The 19852-nt window shown below is 49.3% G+C and overlaps 2 protein-coding genes and 1 non-coding gene across 7 annotated transcripts in view; 1 reads left to right on the plus strand and 2 right to left on the minus strand.

The window, feature by feature from the left end:
* Gga3 (golgi associated, gamma adaptin ear containing, ARF binding protein 3) lies at positions 1–18536 on the plus strand. 4 transcript variants are annotated; one of them, XM_048452016.3, is made up of 18 exons: positions 1–108; positions 6866–6950; positions 7043–7118; positions 9186–9284; positions 10311–10434; positions 10702–10805; positions 11115–11195; positions 11527–11664; positions 12103–12184; positions 12279–12395; positions 12664–12909; positions 13230–13297; positions 13545–13647; positions 13756–13867; positions 14085–14305; positions 14912–15081; positions 15198–15308; positions 15549–18536. In XM_048452016.3, the coding sequence occupies exons 1-18, from the start codon at positions 69–71 to the stop codon at positions 15657–15659; spliced, it is 2088 nt and encodes a 695-aa protein (XP_048307973.1). In that variant the 5' UTR covers positions 1–68; the 3' UTR covers positions 15660–18536. The 4 variants fall into 4 exon arrangements, 3 of the variants coding, with proteins under 3 accessions (XP_048307973.1, XP_048307970.1, XP_048307974.1); XM_048452013.3 differs by having other exon boundaries at positions 13545–13867; XR_015738716.1 differs by lacking the exon at positions 14912–15081 and having other exon boundaries at positions 13545–13867; positions 15141–15308.
* LOC125411762 (U6 spliceosomal RNA) lies at positions 2256–2361 on the minus strand. The gene has a single exon (XR_007235395.1). It is a non-coding gene; the product is annotated as a U6 spliceosomal RNA (small nuclear RNA).
* The window catches only part of Nup85 (nucleoporin 85), an 18308-nt gene continuing 15966 nt past the window's right edge, over positions 17511–19852 (minus strand). For both annotated transcript variants that reach the window (XR_015003889.2, XM_048452019.3), the window contains 3 exons: positions 18384–18535; positions 17980–18081; positions 17511–17701 (listed from right to left, as the gene is read on the minus strand). Coding sequence is in view for 1 of the 2 variants with exons in the window: in XM_048452019.3 (XP_048307976.1) it covers positions 17600–17701; positions 17980–18081; positions 18384–18535 (356 nt within the window). In the remaining variant the exon portion in view is untranslated. The remainder of the gene's footprint in view (positions 17702–17979; positions 18082–18383; positions 18536–19852) is intronic.

Genomic DNA, 19852 nt, shown 5'->3' on the forward strand with positions numbered 1-19852 from the left:
GCCCCGGACCGGCTCGCGCAGAATCTCGCGAGGTCTGAGGCCGCAGGGCCGGACCGGACGGCTGCAATATGGCGGAGGCGGAAGGGGAGAGTCTGGAGTCCTGGCTGAGTGAGTATCCGGGGCCGCTCCTGTCTGACCTCCAAGCGCGGGCCGCCTTCTCCCCTCACCCTGACATCCCCTCCGCGGAGGCGGCGCACGAGCATCGCGCTTTCACACCCCTGGGCGAGCCGGGTCCCTTCCCTGCGGCGCATCCCGCGCGCGACACCTGCAGCTCGAGGGCTCGCGGGCCCGGGAAAAGCGACAGCCGGGTTCTTGGGGCTGACAGGCACAGACGCGTTGGGGAGGTTGCGGGACCTTGTACGTACGCCAAAGCCCCAAGGATGTCAAAGCTCCGGATTTGGGCTGGTCCCTCCGGGAGTGGTGAGTGATGCCAGCCGCACACACATAGCTGAGAGCGTCTGCATCTGCATACCCGCCGTCCTCAGGCAGGATGCTTGAAGTGAGAATCCTTTTCCAAGAGCGACCCCAGGGAACAGACCACTACGTGACTTACTCAGTGTGTACTGAAGGACACACAGACTTACCGAGATAACCTGCTCTTCAGCGGCGTGAAGCTGTGGAGTCGATGTGTTGCTGTCATTACTAGTTTACATTGCTGTGACGGGATGAGGTTTCCCATTGGCAGGCGGTAATGTGTTTAGTAAGGGTTAATAAGTTAACTTTACTAAGGGCTTAGCCCCCGGGGAGCCTCTTAAACGGAGGCAGAAATTAGGGTGCGCACACATAGCCAGCCTTGTGTCAAGGTGTTTACCGACTGCAGTCTCCAGGCCTTTGGGTGTGAAGACTTTGCCTCCCAGTTGCCTGGTCGTCCTTAAGAAATACCCTTCAGGAGATTGAAATTAGGCTTTCAGGGGTGCACATCCCCAGAGAGAAGGAAAGTGAGGTTACATTTGCAAAGTCTGACGTTGCATGCAGGCCTCAGAACAGTTCTCCAAGGCGTGCACAGTGCTGGATTATAGACGCTGGTTAAAGTCACCAGCCCAGGAAGACCCGCACTCAGGCAGCCCTGGAGTCCCAGCCGTACTGGGTGATGAAGCAGAGCCTGCCTGGCCGATAAGGGAGTTAGTTCAACGCTAAGTGAGGCAAATAGTGATACCCTGTCTCCAAAAGTGAAAACACTGGGGTTAGAGTTCATTGTAGAGCACCTGGCTGGCCTAGAACCTTCTGTGTAGACCAGGCTGGCCTCAAACTCACAGAGATCCGCCTGCCTTTGTCTCCCGAGTTCTGGGATTAAAAGTGGGCGCCACCATACTCGGCTTCCAATCCCATTCCCGAAAGATGAAAATAAATACAATTGTTGGCCAAGTATCCTCGCTGGCAAAACAAGTTCTGTTGCCACAATTCAGAGGACATTCTGACTCCACTCAGACCATTTTCCTAAATCCGTCCAGCTGGGTGTGGATCAGAGTGGAATCGGTTCACTGTGCAAATGGGAATGGGAAAATTGGAATAATTTATGTGACTTAAGCTGAGCTCAGTAGGGTTGGTGTGTTTTTTGAGACAGGGTTTCAGAAAGCGCAGGCTGGCTTCAAACTCTGATCCTGCTGGTCTCCCTCCCAACTTCTGGGGTTTCAGTGTGCACCTTCCACAGTCCTCATGACTGAGTGGTGTGACTTGTACCAATCCATTGGAGCCAGTCTGCACCATCTGAGAGTGGGTCCTTGTCGCCCATGCTTTGCCCGAGGTACTGCAGCAGCCTCTCCTTGGTCCACTCTTAATGCTGCTTCCAGGAGAGCAGTTACAGCGTATTGTCCTCCCAGTGCTGCCAGACCTGCCCTCATCCTTCCAGTCTGTCTCTGCTCACTCCCTGCCTCTTCTCAGTGGCCTTCTGGTGCTTTTCCTGCCCACACACATTGTTCTCATTAACCCTGAAGCCCTGCTCCCTTTGCTCATTTAAATGCTTCAAACTCGTCTGGATTCTTCTTCCTCGCAAATCATCTCTTGATGACTTCAACCTTGTCTCAGATTCTGCTTGGCACCTTCAACTAGTGTTTAGCAAGCCACTACCATGTGGAAAATATTATGAGAAGTTTATTTTCACTGGGCAATAGTGTCACAAACCTTTAATCCTAGCACTGTGAGGCACAGGCAGATCTCTGTGAATTTGAGGCCAGCCTGGTCTACAGAGCAAGTTCCAAGACAGCCAGAGCTACATAGTGAGACCCTGTCTCAGGGGTGGGGGAAGGTTTATTTTTTAAAATATGGAACACTTCATGAATTTGCATATCATCCTTTTACAGGGACCATGCTGGCCTTCTCTTTAGCATTCTAATTTTATATATGTGCTGCCAAAGTGAGCACAAGAATTACGAAGTTTAAGCAGTTGTCCTGTGATGGAGCTTAACATGTGCAAGGCACTGGGTTCCATGCCAACTGTACAAAAACAGAAATAAAGCAAAGCACCTAGGAAATTCAAGTAGCCTTTGCCTTCAGTTCGATGGGTAGGAATTGAAGTGGGAACCATAAGTGCCGAAATGCAGGGTTCTTTAGGTAATCAGGGAAGGGGAAGTGGAGAATGACCTAAGACAGAAAAGGAGAAGACAGCATCAAGCTAGGCTTCAGGAATGGCAAATGACCCCAAGAATGCTGGGTGGCGATGTATAGAGCACAGAGTAGCAGGTGTAGGCATATAGAGGAAGTTAGGACCCAATTCTAAGGTCCGTCGTGAAGTTGTCCTCTGACCTCCCTGTGTGTGCTGTGCCATCCATGTACCCCAACTCTGATGCCGTGTATCACACAGAATGTGAGAGAAGAAGGGGAAATGGGTTAGAAGAGAAGTGCTGGAAGGAGCAAGACGTTGGGGAGGGGAGAGAAAGGGATTAGACAAAGACATGGATTAGGAAGGTGACTCCAGAGGCCAGGAGGTGGCTCAGTAGGTAAGGGCGCTTGCCATCAAGCAGTAGACCTGAGTTTGAGCCCAGGGAACCATATGGTGGAAAGAGAGAGCCAGTTCCCACAGGTTGCCATCTATCCTTTACACTTGTGACATGCCACACATCTCCCCCTCCTACCCCTTCCCACATATGCAATAAATAAATCTGTAATAAAAATTTTACAACAACAACAACAACAACACAACAACAACAAAAAAGGCCAGGCAGTGGTGGCACAAACCTTTAATCCCCGTACTCGATAGGTAGAGGCAGGTGGCTCTCTGCGTTTGAGGCCAGCCTGGTCTACAGAGTGAGTTCCAGGACAGGATGCAAAGCTACACAAAGAAAGTGTGTCTCGGGGGGAAAAAAAACAAACAAAAAAAGGAAACAACTCCAAAATTGCTAGGAATAGGTAAGGAAAGAGGGAAAGAGAAGGGATCAACAATGGGGTTTGAGACCCTGGCACTTTTGAATAGTGGCCCCATATATAGAAATAGGGAAGTCAGTAGGAGAAGTGATGGGTCTCAGACTTATTTGTGTATCAAGGGGACATAATTATAGACTTGCTTCTGTGCCAGTTTCCCCTCATGCTCACACAAGCAAGCTTCCTCAGGGGCCTGCCTGTATCTTGTACTTCACCTGTAGCTCCTCCAGTGCACGGTTTTGAGGCACGTGAGAGCTTGAAGCATCTCAGACAACTGTGGTGGTTATAGCAGTTTGTTTCCCATGAGTGCTGTTTCTCCTTTGGTTCAAGATGCAGCAGTGCAGGCTGACCTTGACCCCTTCTTTGCTGTGCTCTTGTGTCTGCTTTTTCTAGTCATTGTTGTGTGCAGCTTGGCTTCGTTGGAGAGGCCAAGCCATGTGGAGCTTGAGTAGTCAAGGCTGCTTGTTTTCATCGCTGTCATCTGACGTCCTGGAGGAGGCGAGGGTAGTGGTGCCTAAGCTGCAAAGGGGAGTAGGAAAGCTGGAGGTGTGGAAGCAGTCGAGAATGAGGCTTTCAGCAGAGACCCAAAAAGATAAACCTTGAGTCAGAGGGCCTAGATGGGTGGTTCAGGGCCAGGTTTGCAGGGAAGAACTCCACTGTGGCCTCTGCTAGAGGAGGGATGATGTGGGCGCTTGGAAAGCTGGAGTCACCCAGTACCCCCCTCGGTGGTTTTTCTAGTTGCTGTGAGCGACAGGTGTGACTTCTGAGCTGCAGACGCTGGGAAGCAGCGCTGTGTTGGCTCAGGGCATTTGCGCCAAGTGCAGGCAGTGAGAAGGAGGTGGAGTGTTCTGGGAGGCAGAGGTGCAGTGCTGTGCTTGGGAAGAGTTTCCTTTGCAGACTGTCTGTTGTTTGTGGGAGAGGGAAGGTGCTTTTCCCATTGTCCTCAGTGTAAGTCTTGTGTCTCTTCCAGAAGCACTGGGCATGGGTCTGGTTTCTCCGGTCATATTTTGAGCCCTGTAGCTTCTTGATTTCATGTGAAAGCTTGAAGCATAGCAAAGCCACATTGATGCCTGAGGAGAGCTGTTTTAGTGGCTTTCCTATTGCCATGGCTAAGACACCGTGATCAAAGCACCTTGTAGAAGACAATGTTTAAGTTGAGGCTTCCAGTTTCAGAGGGTGACTCTGTGACCATCATGGTGGGGAGCCTGGCAGCAGGCAGGCAGGCAGGCCTGGAACAAGCAGTGGCTGAGAGTTTATATTTTGAGATACAACCATGACACACAGAGAGCTAAGGAATGGTGTGGCTTTTCAAATCTGAAAGCCTGCTCCCAGTGACACACCTCCTCCAACAAGGCTGCCACACAGGCCTATGCCATGAGGCCTCACTTTGTAAATAAAAACTTAAGTCACTAGAGTGTTCCTGCTGAAGCCAGACCAGAAGTGCTGTCAGGCAGATCCAGCCCCTGTTCAGGAAGACCTCTGTTCAGGTGCCCTGTTGGTGGTGGAAGAAGTCAGTCCTCCCCTTACGAGTGATTTGTGGGTAGGGGAATACAGAATCTCCTTGTAACTCAAGCTGCCAGGAATCTTGACCTTCCTGTCTCTGCCTTTTGAGAGCTGAGATTGTAAACATCCACTGCTATGCCCAGCCTACCACTGAGCTATAGCCCCATATCCCCAGCCCTCTTTTTCTACTTTTCTCTTTTTTTGGTTTTTTGAGACAGGGTTTTTCTGTCTAGCCCTGGCTGTCCCAGAACTCGTTCTGAAGATCGAGCTAGTCTCAAACTCACAGAGCTCTGCCTGCCTCCCGATTGCTGGGATTAAACGCATGCACCACCATGTCCAGCATATTTTTTCTCTTTTTTTAAAAAATTGTGAAACAAACCGGATAGTGGTGACACGCACCTTTGATCCTAGCACTAGGGAGGCGGAGGCAGGCAGATCTCTGTGAGTCCACAGTCAAAGTGTTCTGCAAAGCCAAGTTCCAGGACAGTCAGAACTACACAGAGAAACCCTGTCTGGGATTTGTGAGGCAAGGTCTTATGTTGACCAGGTTAACCTTAAATTTACTCTGTAGCCCAGGCTAACCTTGAATTCCAGGCCTTCTGCTTCAACTTCTCATGCAGTTGGGATTACAGGCCTATGCTGATGGTGGTTTTTAAAGTCAAGGAAACAGTGGTGATACAAGCCTGCAATTTTAACTTGAGATGCCATAGTAGGAGGATCATTGTGAGTTCAAGACCAGCCTGGGCTATAATATGAGAATCTTAAAAGGGGTTGGTGGTGACGAGATGGCTCATCTTGCTTACCACGAAGTCTGAGTTTGATTCTCACATGATAAAAGAAGAGACCCTTTCTTATAGTTGTCCACTGACTTCCACATTCACACCCAACCCAAACCACCCCCCAAAAAAATGTAAAGAAGAAGAAAGCAGCCACATTTAGAACCAAAGTCTAGAAATGTAGGTGGTTAGCTCGTGTAATGTTGGAAGGTTTGTCACTGCAGACTGCAGAGGATCGAGACTGTTTGAGAAATGTTCAGCTCATGTTTCCTCTTTTGTTTGAGCCTGAAGCCCTGAACACAAATAGCAGAATTCAGATCTGCATCACATCCCATGTTGCCACCCTCAGCCAAGCCATCTTTTAGCACAGATGACAAAGTAGCAGGGAAGGAGGCCAAGCCAAGTGTTCCTGGGCTTTACGTTTAGTGCTGGAATTGTAGGACTTTTGTAGCCCTCAGAATGCTCCCAGCATTGGCTGTACTTGGTCACTGAGGGCCATTTAAACGGGGTGCTGAATTCTGTTTATGCAGGGGAAGACGGCACAGATGGGTAGGTGTTTAGTTAGAGCCAAGTATATTCATAGAGGAGCCTGTGCTACTTCAGAATCTTAAAGCATTGAGAAAGGTTAAGTCTTGAAAGTCTTTGTGAAGGATCTATAGAAAATACTCATTTTTAAAATCTTTTTTTGACCTAATCCATCTGTCTTCAGCGTCTCAGGAGACATTTGTTGGCCCTTGTTCCTGCTGAGCTCTCAGCTCCGTTTAGTAGCGGTAGTTGTGTAGTGAGGCGATGTGTTTTATGAGGGTGTCAGTGAGGACTCTGATCATTCATGTTTGTTTGTCCTTTGCGTTCCAGTTCACTCTTATGTTCCATGAGGCTTTCCTTTCTATTTATTTATCTTTCTGGTTTTCGAGACAGGGTTTCTCTGTGTGTAGCTCTAGCTGTCCTAGAACTCACTGTAGATCAGGCTGGCCCCAAACTCAGAGATCTGCCTGCCTCTGCCTTCTGAGTGCTGGGATTAAAGGCGTGTGTCACCACCTCCTGGCTGCTTTCTCACTTTTTAATTGCAGATTCCAAAAATATTAGGCAGAAAGCAGGATTTATATTTGTTGTCTGAATAGACTGAGGAGGCATCCTATGAAGTAAACATACTGTGTTTAAGAATTGTGAAGACAGCCTTGTATTGTGAGTTGCTCTTGTAACAGTTTTCCTCCGTATTGTGTCCCAAGATAAAGCTACCAATCCTTCTAACCGCCAGGAAGACTGGGAATATATCATTGGCTTCTGTGATCAGATCAACAAAGAACTTGAAGGGTGAGTCCAGTGATAGAACCAAAACCTGACCAAAGAGGACTGGCCAGACAGCCCTCCATCTGCAGACTGACTGTAGTGTCTTTGTCTACCAGACCCCAGATCGCTGTCCGACTCCTGGCCCACAAGATCCAGTCTCCACAGGAATGGGAGGCGGTGCAGGCCCTCACGGTAAGTCTTTGCTGTCAGAGATGAAGACGGTGGGTGCTCACTTGCTCAGGTCTGCCCTCATACATGCAGTAGGCCACCGCTGGTGGTCAGGCTCATGCCCGAAGTCCGGTAGAGCATCCCTGATCCAGGTTGGGCATATCTAGAACATGTCAGTCAGCTGGTCTACAAGTACTCAAACCTAGAACATCCCTGATCCAGGTTGGGCATATCTAGAACATGTTAGTCACCTGTCCTACAAGTACTCAAACCTCTGGACCTAGCATGTAGGCTGCACAGGTGACCGAGGGATCCCAGAGGCGAGACCATCAGTCCAGTCCAGGGCTCAGAGAGGACTTAGGTAGTCTTGACACTTAAGAGCAGAGTCAGGCAGATCTTTGTGAGTTTAAGACCAACCTGGTCTACAAAACAAGTTCTAGGCCAACCAGCGCTGCATAGAGAAACCTTGTCTCAAAAAACAACAAAAAAGAGTCAGCCAGCCAAAGAAAAGCCTGGTAGAAACTGTTTGTGGCATAGCTGAAAATGCTGCCTGTACTAGTGCAGAGGCTGTGCTGATAGTCACAGCCACTGGCAGAGTTTAGTGTTTGTTTAGCCAGTGAGGGGAGCATTCAGGTGTTTCCTTGCTCCCTAGACAAGGATCCTTTCTGACCCTGACTTCATTTAGGTTCTGGAGACATAGAAGAGCAACGGTGTGTAGACCCTTGTGCATTGCTCTTCCCGCTTCCTCTACAGCACTGATGGTCAAGGGCAGTCAAGCTCTTTGGTTGGTTGAGTCTTGTTTGTTTGTTTTTTGAGATGTCTCAATCCTTCTGTCTCTATCTCTGAAGTGTTGATACAACAAGCATATGCCACCATGCCTGGTTTCCAGGGAGGCAATTTCGGTCTCGGGACATTTGATAGTGTGTGGGGATACTTTTATTGTTGTGTAATAGTGCCGCTGGCATCTAGAGAGTGGTTGCCAGGGGTGCAGCTAAATATCCTGAAATGCATAGGACAGCTCCAGAGCAAAGAGTGGCTAGCCTAAAATGTCAGCCAGGTTGCAGTTGAGAAACAAATCACTGGAAACTGGGAGAAATGGCCCAGTGGTTAAGAGCACTGGCTGATCTTCCAGAGGTCCTGGGTTTAATTCCCAGCACCCACATAGAAGCTCATAACCATCTGTAACTGAAGCTTCAGCGCATCCCATGCTGTCTTCTGGCCTCCTGTAGCACTGGACACATGAGGTACACAGACAGTCAGACAAACACCTATACACATAAAATAAAATCCTTCCCTGTGTATGTGTGGTTATTTAAAAAAAATAAAAAAGAAACCATTGGACATGTTAGGATGTGCTTTTAATCCTAGTGTTTTGTCATCAAACACTCAATCCCAGCACCCAGTAGATAGAGGCAGGCAGATCTCAGTGAGTCCCAGACCAGGCTGGGGGTAATAATAGCTCAGCTGGGAAAGTGCTGTGCAAGCATGAGGACCATGCTCAGTCCATGGAGCCCATACAAAAGCCAGATGTGATTCTGGGTATCCCAGGCCAGTGAGAGGCCCTGTCTCAGAACAAGGAAAGATGCCTGAGGTTAACCTGGCGTACACACGCATGCAGTCATACCTGAACACTGCCATGTTCAAACTGCATGAGTGATGAGGCCTCAAGCAGAATAGGAACATGCAAACAAAAGGAGGCAAGGGAAAATGTCCCATCGTCTAAACAAAAGATGACAGATTGAAACATCTTCTACCCCGTAAAAGGTCAGTTTATGGAAAGGATTCTGGACCCTGAGAACTTGGAACTTGGTTTTCCTCCTAAGCTTCCAAGTCAGTATATTTGTGGAAGGCCTGGCCCCTTCCAGTCTGGCAACAAACTGTCTTGGTGTTTGGGTCTCAGCATCTCCTACTCCTACCCTTGTGTAGCACCCCCTGCAGAGCGTGCTGCAGTCAGAAGGAGGGACTGTGGTGAGTGGCTCTGCCCAAGGGAGAGCGTACCATTTCTCATAGGAGTCCTTGACGCTGCACGGGGCCAGGGGTCTCAGGTGTCCTAGCTCCCATCACAGACTGCCTCTCTCTGTATGGCTGCAGGTGCTGGAGGCATGTATGAAGAACTGTGGGAGGAGATTTCATAATGAAGTGGGGAAGTTCCGGTTTTTGAATGAATTAATCAAAGTTGTCTCTCCAAAGGTCAGTTGGCAGCAGTTTTCTCTGTTCTGTTCTTTTACTGTCCCCTCCCACCTCCCATCTTACTGTCCCTCCCACCTCCCATCTTACTGGCTTTTCTGGTCATTTAACATCACAGAGATGACGCCCTGTGTACTGGTCCCTAGAGGTACCTCTGACTGATGAGTCTGAGGTCTGAGCAGCCTCCTGAGGGACTCCCAGCATAGACTTGGCTTGTATGTAGGGAGAGTGTAGACAGCTAGTACTCTGTGCTCCTAGCCTACATCGGGTCACAGTTTTGCTTTTTTGCTCTGCTGACCAGGGTCTGTTGGATTGCTCTAGACAGAGGGAACCATTTCTCATGTTGGTGGCATTCTCAGAAAGTCCTTCAAGAACTGTGAATATGGGGGCTGGAGAGATGACTCAGCAGTAAAGAGCACTGGCTCTTCTTCCAGAGGTCCTGAGCTCAATTCCCAGCAACCACATGGTGGCTCACAAGCATCTACAATGAAATCTGGTGCCCTCTTCTGGCCTGCAGGCACACATGCAGACAGAACACTGTAAACAAAACAAATAAATAAATAAAACTTAAAAAAAAGGAGAATGTGGTTATTAGGCTGCAGACATGGCTCAGTGGTTACAAGTACTTGCTACAGTTCTAGAGGACTCACATTCAGATCTCAGTACACACATTGGGTGACTTGTGAATGCCTGTAATTCTAGCTTCAAGGACATCTCACATAGACTTCCGGCCTCTAGAGGCCCCAGCATACATGTGGTGAGCACTTGCATATGTAAATAAAAATAAATCTTCACTTCATTCCCCTTTTTTACTGTCTCAGGCAGCTTCTGCATGGAAGCACAGGGATAAGGCCTTGGCCCCTGTTCTGCCTACAGACTCTGTCGCTCCACCCCCTGCCCCTTCACACACTGCAGTCTGCTGGGTTTGGTCAAGTAGGCTTGTGAACTGGAGTGAGGGAAGATGCTATGAAGAAAGTGGTCCTTCCCAGCGTCTCCGTTATTAGACTCTCTCACTTCATTCCCTCCTAGTACTTGGGAGACAGGGTGTCTGAGAAGGTGAAGACTAAGGTCATCGAGTTGCTTTTTAGCTGGACACTGGCCTTGCCGGAAGAAGCAAAGATCAAAGATGCCTACCACATGTTGAAGAGACAAGGTGTGTGTTTACCTCTCCATTAACCTTTGGTGGCACTGAGTGCTTCTGGTCAAGGCAAAGAAGAGAAGAGAATGTTGGGGGTCCCAGGGCCCTGCCCTTTCTCTTCCTGTAGAGTGGATTTGTCTTGAGGGCTCAGCTGGGGTTTTCGTAGGTTGAGATGAGATTAGCCTGCTCTTTTCCTGCTCATCAGAGGGATTTGGGCCTTGGTGTGTGAAGGACAAGGTGACCACTGCCTGAGCACATGCTCTGCTGTTTGTGTCTCCTCAGGCATAGTGCAGTCGGACCCCGCCATCCCCATGGACAGAACGCTCATCCCCTCTCCCCCACCTCGTCCCAAAAACCCTGTTTTTGATGATGAGGAGAAATCCAAGGTAAAGTACATCTTAGCCCTGGGGTTCGTTTGGATGACCGGTGGCAGTAGCAGGTGAATGTGTGTGTCAGGTGGTGGCTTTTTGTTTTGATTTTTTTTTGAGACTGTATCTCACTGTAGCCTAAGCTGACTTTGAATTTAACATCTTTTTGCTCAGTCTCCTGAGTGGTGGTATTGTAGGCTCGAGCCACCCTACCAAACATGAAATGGGGTCTTGCTTGCTGTTGCAGAGAGCTCCAGTTTCTTCTGGTCGGCCCAGGGGACTGGACACATGCTACCTTTCCTTCACTTTAGATGTCTTATTTTCCAGCTTTTAGCCAAACTGCTGAAAAGCAAGAACCCAGACGATCTACAAGAAGCCAACAAACTCATCAAGTCCATGGTGAAGGAAGTGAGTGGGTCCTGGTCCTCTGGGCGTGGGCCAAAGAAGCATGTGACCACAAAGCAGAAGCTTCCCCAGAAACCTCAGGCCTGTCTTGTTCACCTTGCACCAGCCCTGAACTGGAGCCGTGTGTTTTCTATGGGAGAAAGCAGTAGAGGAGTGGTCGGTGGGAGTAGCACGGGGAGGTGTCACTGTAAAAGAACAGCTCAGGGTCTGTCTGAGGCCTGTAGTTCTAGGAAACACGTTAAGCAGAGCTTAGGGTAAGGAATGAGCCCTGCCTGGTGTTTGAAAGACAAGCTAGGTAAACTTGTTTTTTCCTGCACCCTCTTGGCTGAGGCAGGATGAGGCGCGAATCCAGAAAGTGACCAAGCGCCTGCACACGTTGGAGGAAGTTAACAACAATGTCAAGTTGCTCCATGAGATGCTCCTTCACTACAGCCAAGAGTTCTCTTCAGAGGCTGACAAAGAGCTCATGAAGGTGAGCCGCTGTGAGCTGGAGCTCGCTGCTCACATTGTCTGACAAAGCGGGAGCCTGTCCTGGTGCGGACGTGCTTGCTTGGGGCTTGATGGCAGCAGAGGAGTGGAGGAGCAGTGTATTCTATGCCGCCAACTTCACTCCAGGTGCAAGTGCTTGCCTGTGACTCCCAGCTGCTCACTCGTAGGCTCTGCCTTTGGGACATGTGGGTGGGAGACTTCCCTGAGACCCTGATGTTGCTGTTCCTTAGGCTGTGACTTGTGAGACACACATGTCATCTACCATCTGAGTGACTTTCAGTTGATACGGATGACTTGGGCAACATTGTTTAGTGGATACTGGCAACACAAAAACACGTGCCCTGGTCCCAGCTCCACCAATGACTGACTGATGACTTCTGAGAAGCTCTGTAGTTGATTTTTATGTCTGTGTGTCTCTCAGGAGCTGTTTGATCGTTGTGAGAGCAAGAGACGGACATTATTTAAACTAGCCAGTGAGACAGAAGACAATGACAACAGCTTGGGTGAGTATGAAAGCTCTTGGCAAGGACGTCAAGAATTTGGGTATGTGTGAAAGCTGTCACAGCCCACACAGTGAGGGATCCCTTTTTGTTCTAGGGGACATCCTGCAGGCCAGTGACAACCTCTCCAGGGTCATCAATTCTTACAAAACAATTATTGAAGGGCAGATCATCAATGGTGAAGTGACCACCTCAACCATGCCTGACTCTGAAGGTACATATCCAGACCAGCCCAAATCCTGGCCACTGAGCCACAAGTAGCAACTCTTTGAGCCTGAGGGGATTCCCAGCCATTTCCACTGGTCTTTCACTTGCCAGAGGAGGTATGCATGGAGATTTCTCTGCCTGCTTTCCAGTTTCCCTAGAGGAAATGCTACTGAATTGGGCCAGAAGCTAAAGCCTTGGCGGCTGCTGCTGCTCCTGCTACACAGGCACTAGATTCACCCTGAATGTACTTATTCCTTTTGTGTCAACCCATCTAGGAAATGACCACTACAGTAACCAAGGCACCCTCATCGACCTTGCTGAGTTGGACACCCCCTGCAACTCATCCCCAGTGTTGGCCCCAGCACCTGCCCCACCCACCTCAGGCATCCCTATCATCCCTCCACCCCCCCAGACCTCTGGGCCTCCACGAAGCCGTTCATCCAGCCAGGCTGAGGCTCCCCCAGGGCCTGACAGCACGAGCAATGCCCTCTCCTTGCTAGATGAGGAGCTGCTCTGCTTGGGTACGTGCAAGAGTGGCATTAGAGGAAAGAGGGCATGTGCACCAGGCCTTCATCAGTCAAGTTCCGGGGGCCACTGTGAATTTCAGGGTGAACATGGTGGGCTCTGATGCAATTCAGCTCCTGTCTTCTGGGGGGGCTCTTCAGTCTCGTGTAAAGGGTAGAAGAGGATTTACTTCCCAGTCTGGCTATAAGGAATATCCTCCTTACCCATTCATCAAGTAATGCCTCTTATCTTACCAAATGACCATTCTTCGGGAGGGTGGGAGGCTGCAGCCTCAGCCCAGGGTCTCATCTCATTGAGTTTTCTTTTGTGTTCTTAGGCCTTACTGACCCAGCCCCCACTGCTTCCAAAGAGTCGGCTGGAACTAGTCAGTGGCACCTGTTTCAGGTAGAGGCACAGCCATGGCTACATCACTGAAATGCCCAAGGACCAAAATTCACTTAGTCTGCGCCTGGCTGCACTTTGCTAGAGCCAGAGCTAGTATTTTCTAGAGCTCTGTCCACCATAGCTGGGACATGCTGCCCCTGAGGGTTGTCCCCCAACGTTTAGCTCTGTAGGTCATGATGGGGTACCTCAGAAGGCTCTGGTGGGTTATGAACTAGGCCTTTGCTTATCTACTGTTTCTGTTGTACAGAATGAACAGTCATCAGACCTGGATTTCTTCAACCCCAGGCCAGTGTCTTCGGCCTGCTGCCCCTCAGATGGATCCCTGCTCCCTCCCCCAGTTTCTACCTCAAGTACGTCCCAAGCTCCACTGCCTGCTCCCTTCCCAGCTCCTGTGGTCCCAGCCAGTGCACCAGTCCCCAGCACTGGTTCCTTCCTGTTCTCTTCTGGACCTGCCCCAGCCTCGGTTCCAAAGGCTGAGCCCGCAGCCCCAGAGTACCACAACTCAGCACTGGGTGACAGCACCTCGCACCGCCTAGATGCCCTTGATCAGCTTCTGGAAGAGGCCAAAGTGTAATGGATGGGAGAAGAGAGGGTGGCTGAGGGTGGAGTGTCATACAGGTCAAAAGGGAGGCTCCAGAGAATGGGGTATGGGAATCCCTTTTGGTACCGTGAATCAGACTGGAAGCTGGTGGCCTGGGGTAGCTAGGAACTGGCCTTGGTTGAGGGGTTGCCTAGCAGTTCTCTCCTGCCCTCTGACTTGTCTTCTGCCCTCCTTCCTTCCCCCCAGGACCTCAGGCTTGGTGAAACCTGTTTCTTGTTTCTCCCATGGGGCCACCGCCTCCCCACTGCTTCCCACCTCTACCCCAGCCAGGCCTCTTCTGCCCTTCTCCACGGGGCCTGGAAGCCCTCTCTTCCAGTCACCAGCCTTCCAATCTCAAGGCAGCCCTCTGAGGGGACCAGAGCTCTCCCTGGCCAGTGTCCATGTGCCCCTGGAATCAATCAAGCCTAGTAAGTGCTAGAGACAGAAGGTAGGCCTCACGGCCACAGTGTTGGTAGGTGTGTGGTCAGTGGTTCTGTCTATGTAGGGGTCACTTGTTTACTTGCCTGTTGTCTCAAAAATTCTTAAAGATTGTATTTTTATTACTTATGTTTGTGTGCCTCAGTGTATGCATGTGCTTGACATGCGTACAAGTTCCCACGGTCAGAGAGGGTGTGAAACCTAAAACTGCAATTACAGGCAGTTGTGAGCTGCCCAGTGTAGGTGCTGGAATATGTCTTCTTCACGAACAGCAAGTGCTCCTAACCACTGAGCTGTCTCCAGCCTATGCCAGCTTTGTTTTGTTTTTGTTTTAAATTGTTGTTTTGGTTTTTCAAGATAGGGTTTCTCTGTATCTAGCCCTGGCTGTCTTGGGACTCATTCTGTTGACCATGCTGGCCTTGAACTCAGAGATGCCATCTGCCTTTGCTTCCCTAATGCTGGGAATGAAGGTGTGTGCCACCACACTCAGGTCTACCTCAGCTTCCCCTAGCGGCTCTGTAACCTTGGGCTTCTCCGGTACGCCAAGGGGAGAGCTCTTCTCCTGTCATGCTCACTAAAGTAACACCTTCTTGCAGGCAGTGCCCTTCCTGTGACAGCCTATGATAAAAATGGCTTCCGCATCCTTTTCCACTTTGCTAAGGAGTGTCCCCCAGGACGGCCTGATGTGCTGGTGGTGGTAGTGTCCATGCTGAATACAGCTCCCTTGCCAGTCAAGAGCATTGTGCTGCAGGCCGCAGTGCCCAAGGTATCCTTGCCTCCCTTATCTTGAACCTGCTATGTTGACCACCTTCCAATGGCCAACAGGTAGTCTCTCAGGACACCTGGACCATTCTCTTCAAAGGAACTTCTTTTTATCTTCAGTCAATGAAGGTGAAGTTGCAGCCACCCTCTGGGACAGAACTTTCTCCATTTAGTCCTGTCCAGCCACCTGCAGCCATTACCCAGGTTATGCTGCTGGCCAATCCAATGAAGGTAAGCATGGGAGAATCCACAGTGCCCACCTGGGGTCCTGCTGCCCCAGAGTAGGACACCAGAGTACCACCTCTGAGCATCGGGTCTGAAGTCTTGTAGCAGTAACCCCTTTCTTGTCCCAGGTTAAGGGACTGAGCATGGGTGGTCATGGATGGACAAGGTCCATCCCTCAGCAGAGTCAAGAGAGTGGCTTGCAAAGGGACCTCCTGGACTGATTCTCACTGCAGCCCTCTGTTACAGGAGAAGGTGCGGCTTCGGTATAAGCTGACCTTTGCTCTCGGGGAGCAGCTGAGCACAGAACTGGGTGAAGTGGACCAGTTTCCGCCTGTGGAACAGTGGGGGAACCTATGACCCAAGCAAGTGCTATCATCTCTACTTGGAAGGCGGGCAACCTGAGATAGGCTCTGGCCAGGCCAGCTACTGTATACCCTGGACAGTGTTTATAGCTTGGTGTAGACCAGAGTCCTGGACATTTGTCAGGAGCCAAGCTGCTGCTGTGATCATCTCTTCTTGGGCCCTAAAAGGACCTATTTTATCTGCCTGTGTGACTTGAAGTGGCCGTACTGTGTTAAGTGGGGAGTGGCTGGTGGCTTCACTGGCTGCCCTGGGATGGTAGACTCTGGCTGGGCCTGGAGTAGGTTTTCCCTTTTTTTACTGGCATCCCTTGATACCAGGGAGGGCTCTGAACCCCATCAAGAACTGCATCTTTACAACCCTGAATAGGCATGGCATGGGAGGCTACCTCCCATTGGTGTTTCATGCTGCTTGGCTAGCAGGCACTGCTGCTGCCTGAACAAAGTGGGCAGCAGTGGCCCAGAGTGCGAATCTAGAGTACTGTAGAACTCTTCTCTTGGTTTCCTGCAGGCAGCAGCATCCTAAAGTGGCTACTGAGTGGACGGTGTGCTTTCCTGACAGTGGCAGGTTGTGTCCTATGGACATCTCAGCAAGACAGGAACACAGTCTGATAGCCTCTACTAGGGATAGGAAGGAAAATCGAAGCATGCCAGTGTTTTCCTTCAGAAGCAGTACTGTGGCTTTCTGGGAAAAGCATACCTCCTGCAGTGGGAATAGGCCATCCTACTCACTACCTCTTGCTTGGCATGAAATAAACTGCTGTGCTCCCCTTTAAGGGAAGACAGACACCTCCTGCCACTCTGCATCCTCCTGCTTTGGTCAGTCCCTTTCCCTGCCACATGGAATGTAGTGTGGCACCTGTGGTTGGACCCAGGAAGTCTCAGGGCCACACACATTGCACTAGACTTTGTCCTTTTGTGCTGCACCAAAACACCCACTTTTCCCCAGCTAGAGGGCACTGTCAGCGACATGTTGGGTCTGAAGTGATGGGGTGAGGGCTGTGTTTGAACTGAATTACCAGGCCCTATTGCTGCACAGTGCTCTGCCTCCTCTCAGCTAGCACGATCCAGCTGCTCCAGGCCAGAGACGCTGGGGAAGGACAACAGTAGAGTCTCATGGGCTCACCTGTTTCCTGCCTGGGAAAAGGAAGGTGGCACAACCATCTCCCCTAGTCTCCTTACTCTGTGTCTAGAGGTCATCTGACCTGCGTTCCCACTACTGTCCTTAGATAGCAGGTTTTGCAGTTTCCTTAGGACAGGTCAAAAGAATCATTTTTCTGATAGTGGAATAAATCCAAGAGCTTTCCAGAGGCAAGTTATCTATGGGATTACTATGTGGATACACACCTTTATTAACCTTTAACTATTTAAATTATGCGTGTTGCTCACTACTACTGAAGTCACTGCTTTGTGGTCAACAGCTGTACTGCCCTTGTTTTCCTGCATGTGAAATAAAACCATTTTTACCCAGCTTGGAAGCCTTCAATATAGAATACAATTCATCCTGATGGGAGAGGCAATATGTGTGAATTCCAAACAGTTTTCTGAAGCCTTTTGTTGAAAGAAGATAGCCAAGGAAGTTAGATGGAGAATGTTCAGGTCACTAGCTAAGTGGGGTAAGACTTCAGAAACAAAAATTGCCAGGCTTTCCATTTGGGCAGGAAGACACTGTACCTGTCCTGTGGTGCTCTAAGACCATTCTCTAGCAATAAGCTCATGATACTGCTTGACTGTCAGCCTGTTGGGTGTAGCAATACCCATCTCAAAAACAGGACAAAATACATTTTGTTCATTTTTGTCACTTTAGGTTCAAGACAATGATTAAAAACTTCTTGGTCAGACTAATAACTGGCCTTATATTTGCAAAAAATTTATTCCTTTAAAATCTATTTACACTGCCATACAAAGTTACTATATTGCAACTGTCCTCAGCTTATCTCAGGAACCTTCCAGTGAGCCTTCTCTTATAATTGCCTGAGCAAGATTCCGGGCAAGAGCCAGTCTCAGCATTTCCACCTTGGTGGTCTCTATGTCGTCATCCTAAAGAGCAGAAAGGCAATGTGAGGCACAAGAGGCAGCATTCTCTAGTGCTTCCTGAGTTCAGCCTAAGACAGCACAGCACTAGACAGCTCTACAGTGCAGACAAAAGGGACAGGAAGACCAGAACCATCCCACTTGGTCCTAGAAATGGTATGTCACAGGACAGGTTAACTAAAAGGCATATGGTTCATCAGCACCCTGGGAAAATGGAGGGAAATCCCGGGACAGAAACCTTTTCCTACTTCCATATGGAACTACCTCCCCAATGTGAAAATGACCTGGAGTCGCTGGGCGTCGGGCTCACCACACCCTGGCCTTCCCGAGGCCAAGTCTTCCAGGCAGCGCATCAGCTCATATGTCTGCTCTGCTGAAAAAATCACCTATGGGAAAAAGGATGCTTCACTTAGCTGCTCCCCTGGCAGAGCCTGTGTTGGGCTAGGCATGGGTCCAAGTTCAGGGAAGACCTTCCTTCTAAGCTACAGCTCCTAGTCTCACATCCACCCCTCTAGTCAGGCTCAGCACCACTGGCAGATAGCATCACTTTGGCTTTTCTTTCATGAGCCTTATAATACACTTGGATGCGTGGGAGGAGGCAAATGAACATCTGTATGGCTAAAGAGCCAAACAAAGGAAGACCACCAAAGGACAGAATAAACACTGCTTAGGTGTGATGAAGCCTTACCTGTTTCTGTTCCAAAAGAGGTAGGGCATCTGTGAGCAGAGTCATCCAGAAAGAACGGGGTGCAATCTGAGAGGTCATGAGGGACAGCAGAAGAGAAGCAGCATCGCCAAAGCGCTTCTCCCCATACAGTCTGTGGAACTCCCGGTACTTTCCTGTTAGAAAGGGCGGGCATTCACCTGAACATGCCTCTCCATTTACCTGATACTTAGAAAAAGCACCCTGGCCTTAAACTAGAAAGTTCATAGGTAAATAATAGAATTCAAAGGAACACCAAATCTGCAGAAATATCGGCACTCTAACAGACCACAAGAGATCAGATAAGGGCTGGAAAGATGATCCCATGGCTGATTGTACTAACTCCCTACAGAAAACTTGATTAAGCGTTCAGCACCCACAAGGCAGCGCAACCACGTAACTCCAGTCCTATGGGACCCCACACCCTCTTCTGGCTTCTGCAAGCACCACACATATACAGGGTGCAGATACACATGCAGGCAAAACACCCATACACAAAACAGAAGTTTTAAAAAAGATTGAAGGTCTAGAGAGATGGCTCAGTATTAAGAGCACTGGCTGCTGTCCCAGAGGACCTGGATTCAGTTCCCACCACTTACATGGCAGCTCACAGCTGTCTGTAACTCCAGTTCCAGAGGATCTGACACCCTCACACAGATATACATGCAGGCAAAATATCAATGCATGTGAAAAAATAAATTTAAAAGGAGAAAAGACTAAAATACTCTGAGTTCTAGTGATATAAAGTTAATCTCTAACTGCAGTGAACTGCCAGGTCACATAAGTGATGAGAAAATCTCTGGTAGAAGTGTGATGGTATATTGGACATGAAAGACATTTCATTCTCTAGGCCCATAATCCCAGCCTCAAGTAGGTAAGACAAATTTCTATGTGATGTTTTTTCAAGACAGGGTTTCTCTGTGTAGCCCTGGTTGTCCTGGAACTCATTCTGTAGACCAGGCTGGCCTCAAACTCACAGAGCCTGCCTCTGCCTCCCGAGTGCTGGAACTAAAAGCATGTGCCACCACCGCCCCGTAAGGATTTATTTCTTTTTATGTGCATTGGTGTTTTGTCTGTATGTGTGAGGGTGTCAGATCCTCTGGAACTGAAGTGGTGAGCTATCATGTGGTTGCTGGGAATTGAACCTGGGTCGTCTGGAAGAGCAATCAGTGCTCTTAGCCACTGAGCCATCTCTCCAGCCCCCACATTTCTATGTTTGAGGGTGGCCTGGTCCACATAGGGATTTCCAGGACAGCCAAGACTACACAGTGAGACCCTGTCTTAGAAACAAAGATGTGTATGAGAAATGCATATAAAGGTTGTCATTCCTTGTGCCATTTCTACATTTTCCTAAGATTGTAATAACTTGGAAATAAAATGTTACCAAAATTCTGCAAAGGTTAGCACATAGGTTTTCTATGTCAATTGGAGAAATCTAGAAAGATGATCCCCTC

Source organism: Myodes glareolus, chromosome 9 (assembly GCF_982192425.1).
Source record: "Myodes glareolus chromosome 9, mMyoGla1.1, whole genome shotgun sequence".
NCBI classification, from domain to species: Eukaryota; Metazoa; Chordata; class Mammalia; order Rodentia; family Cricetidae; genus Myodes; species Myodes glareolus.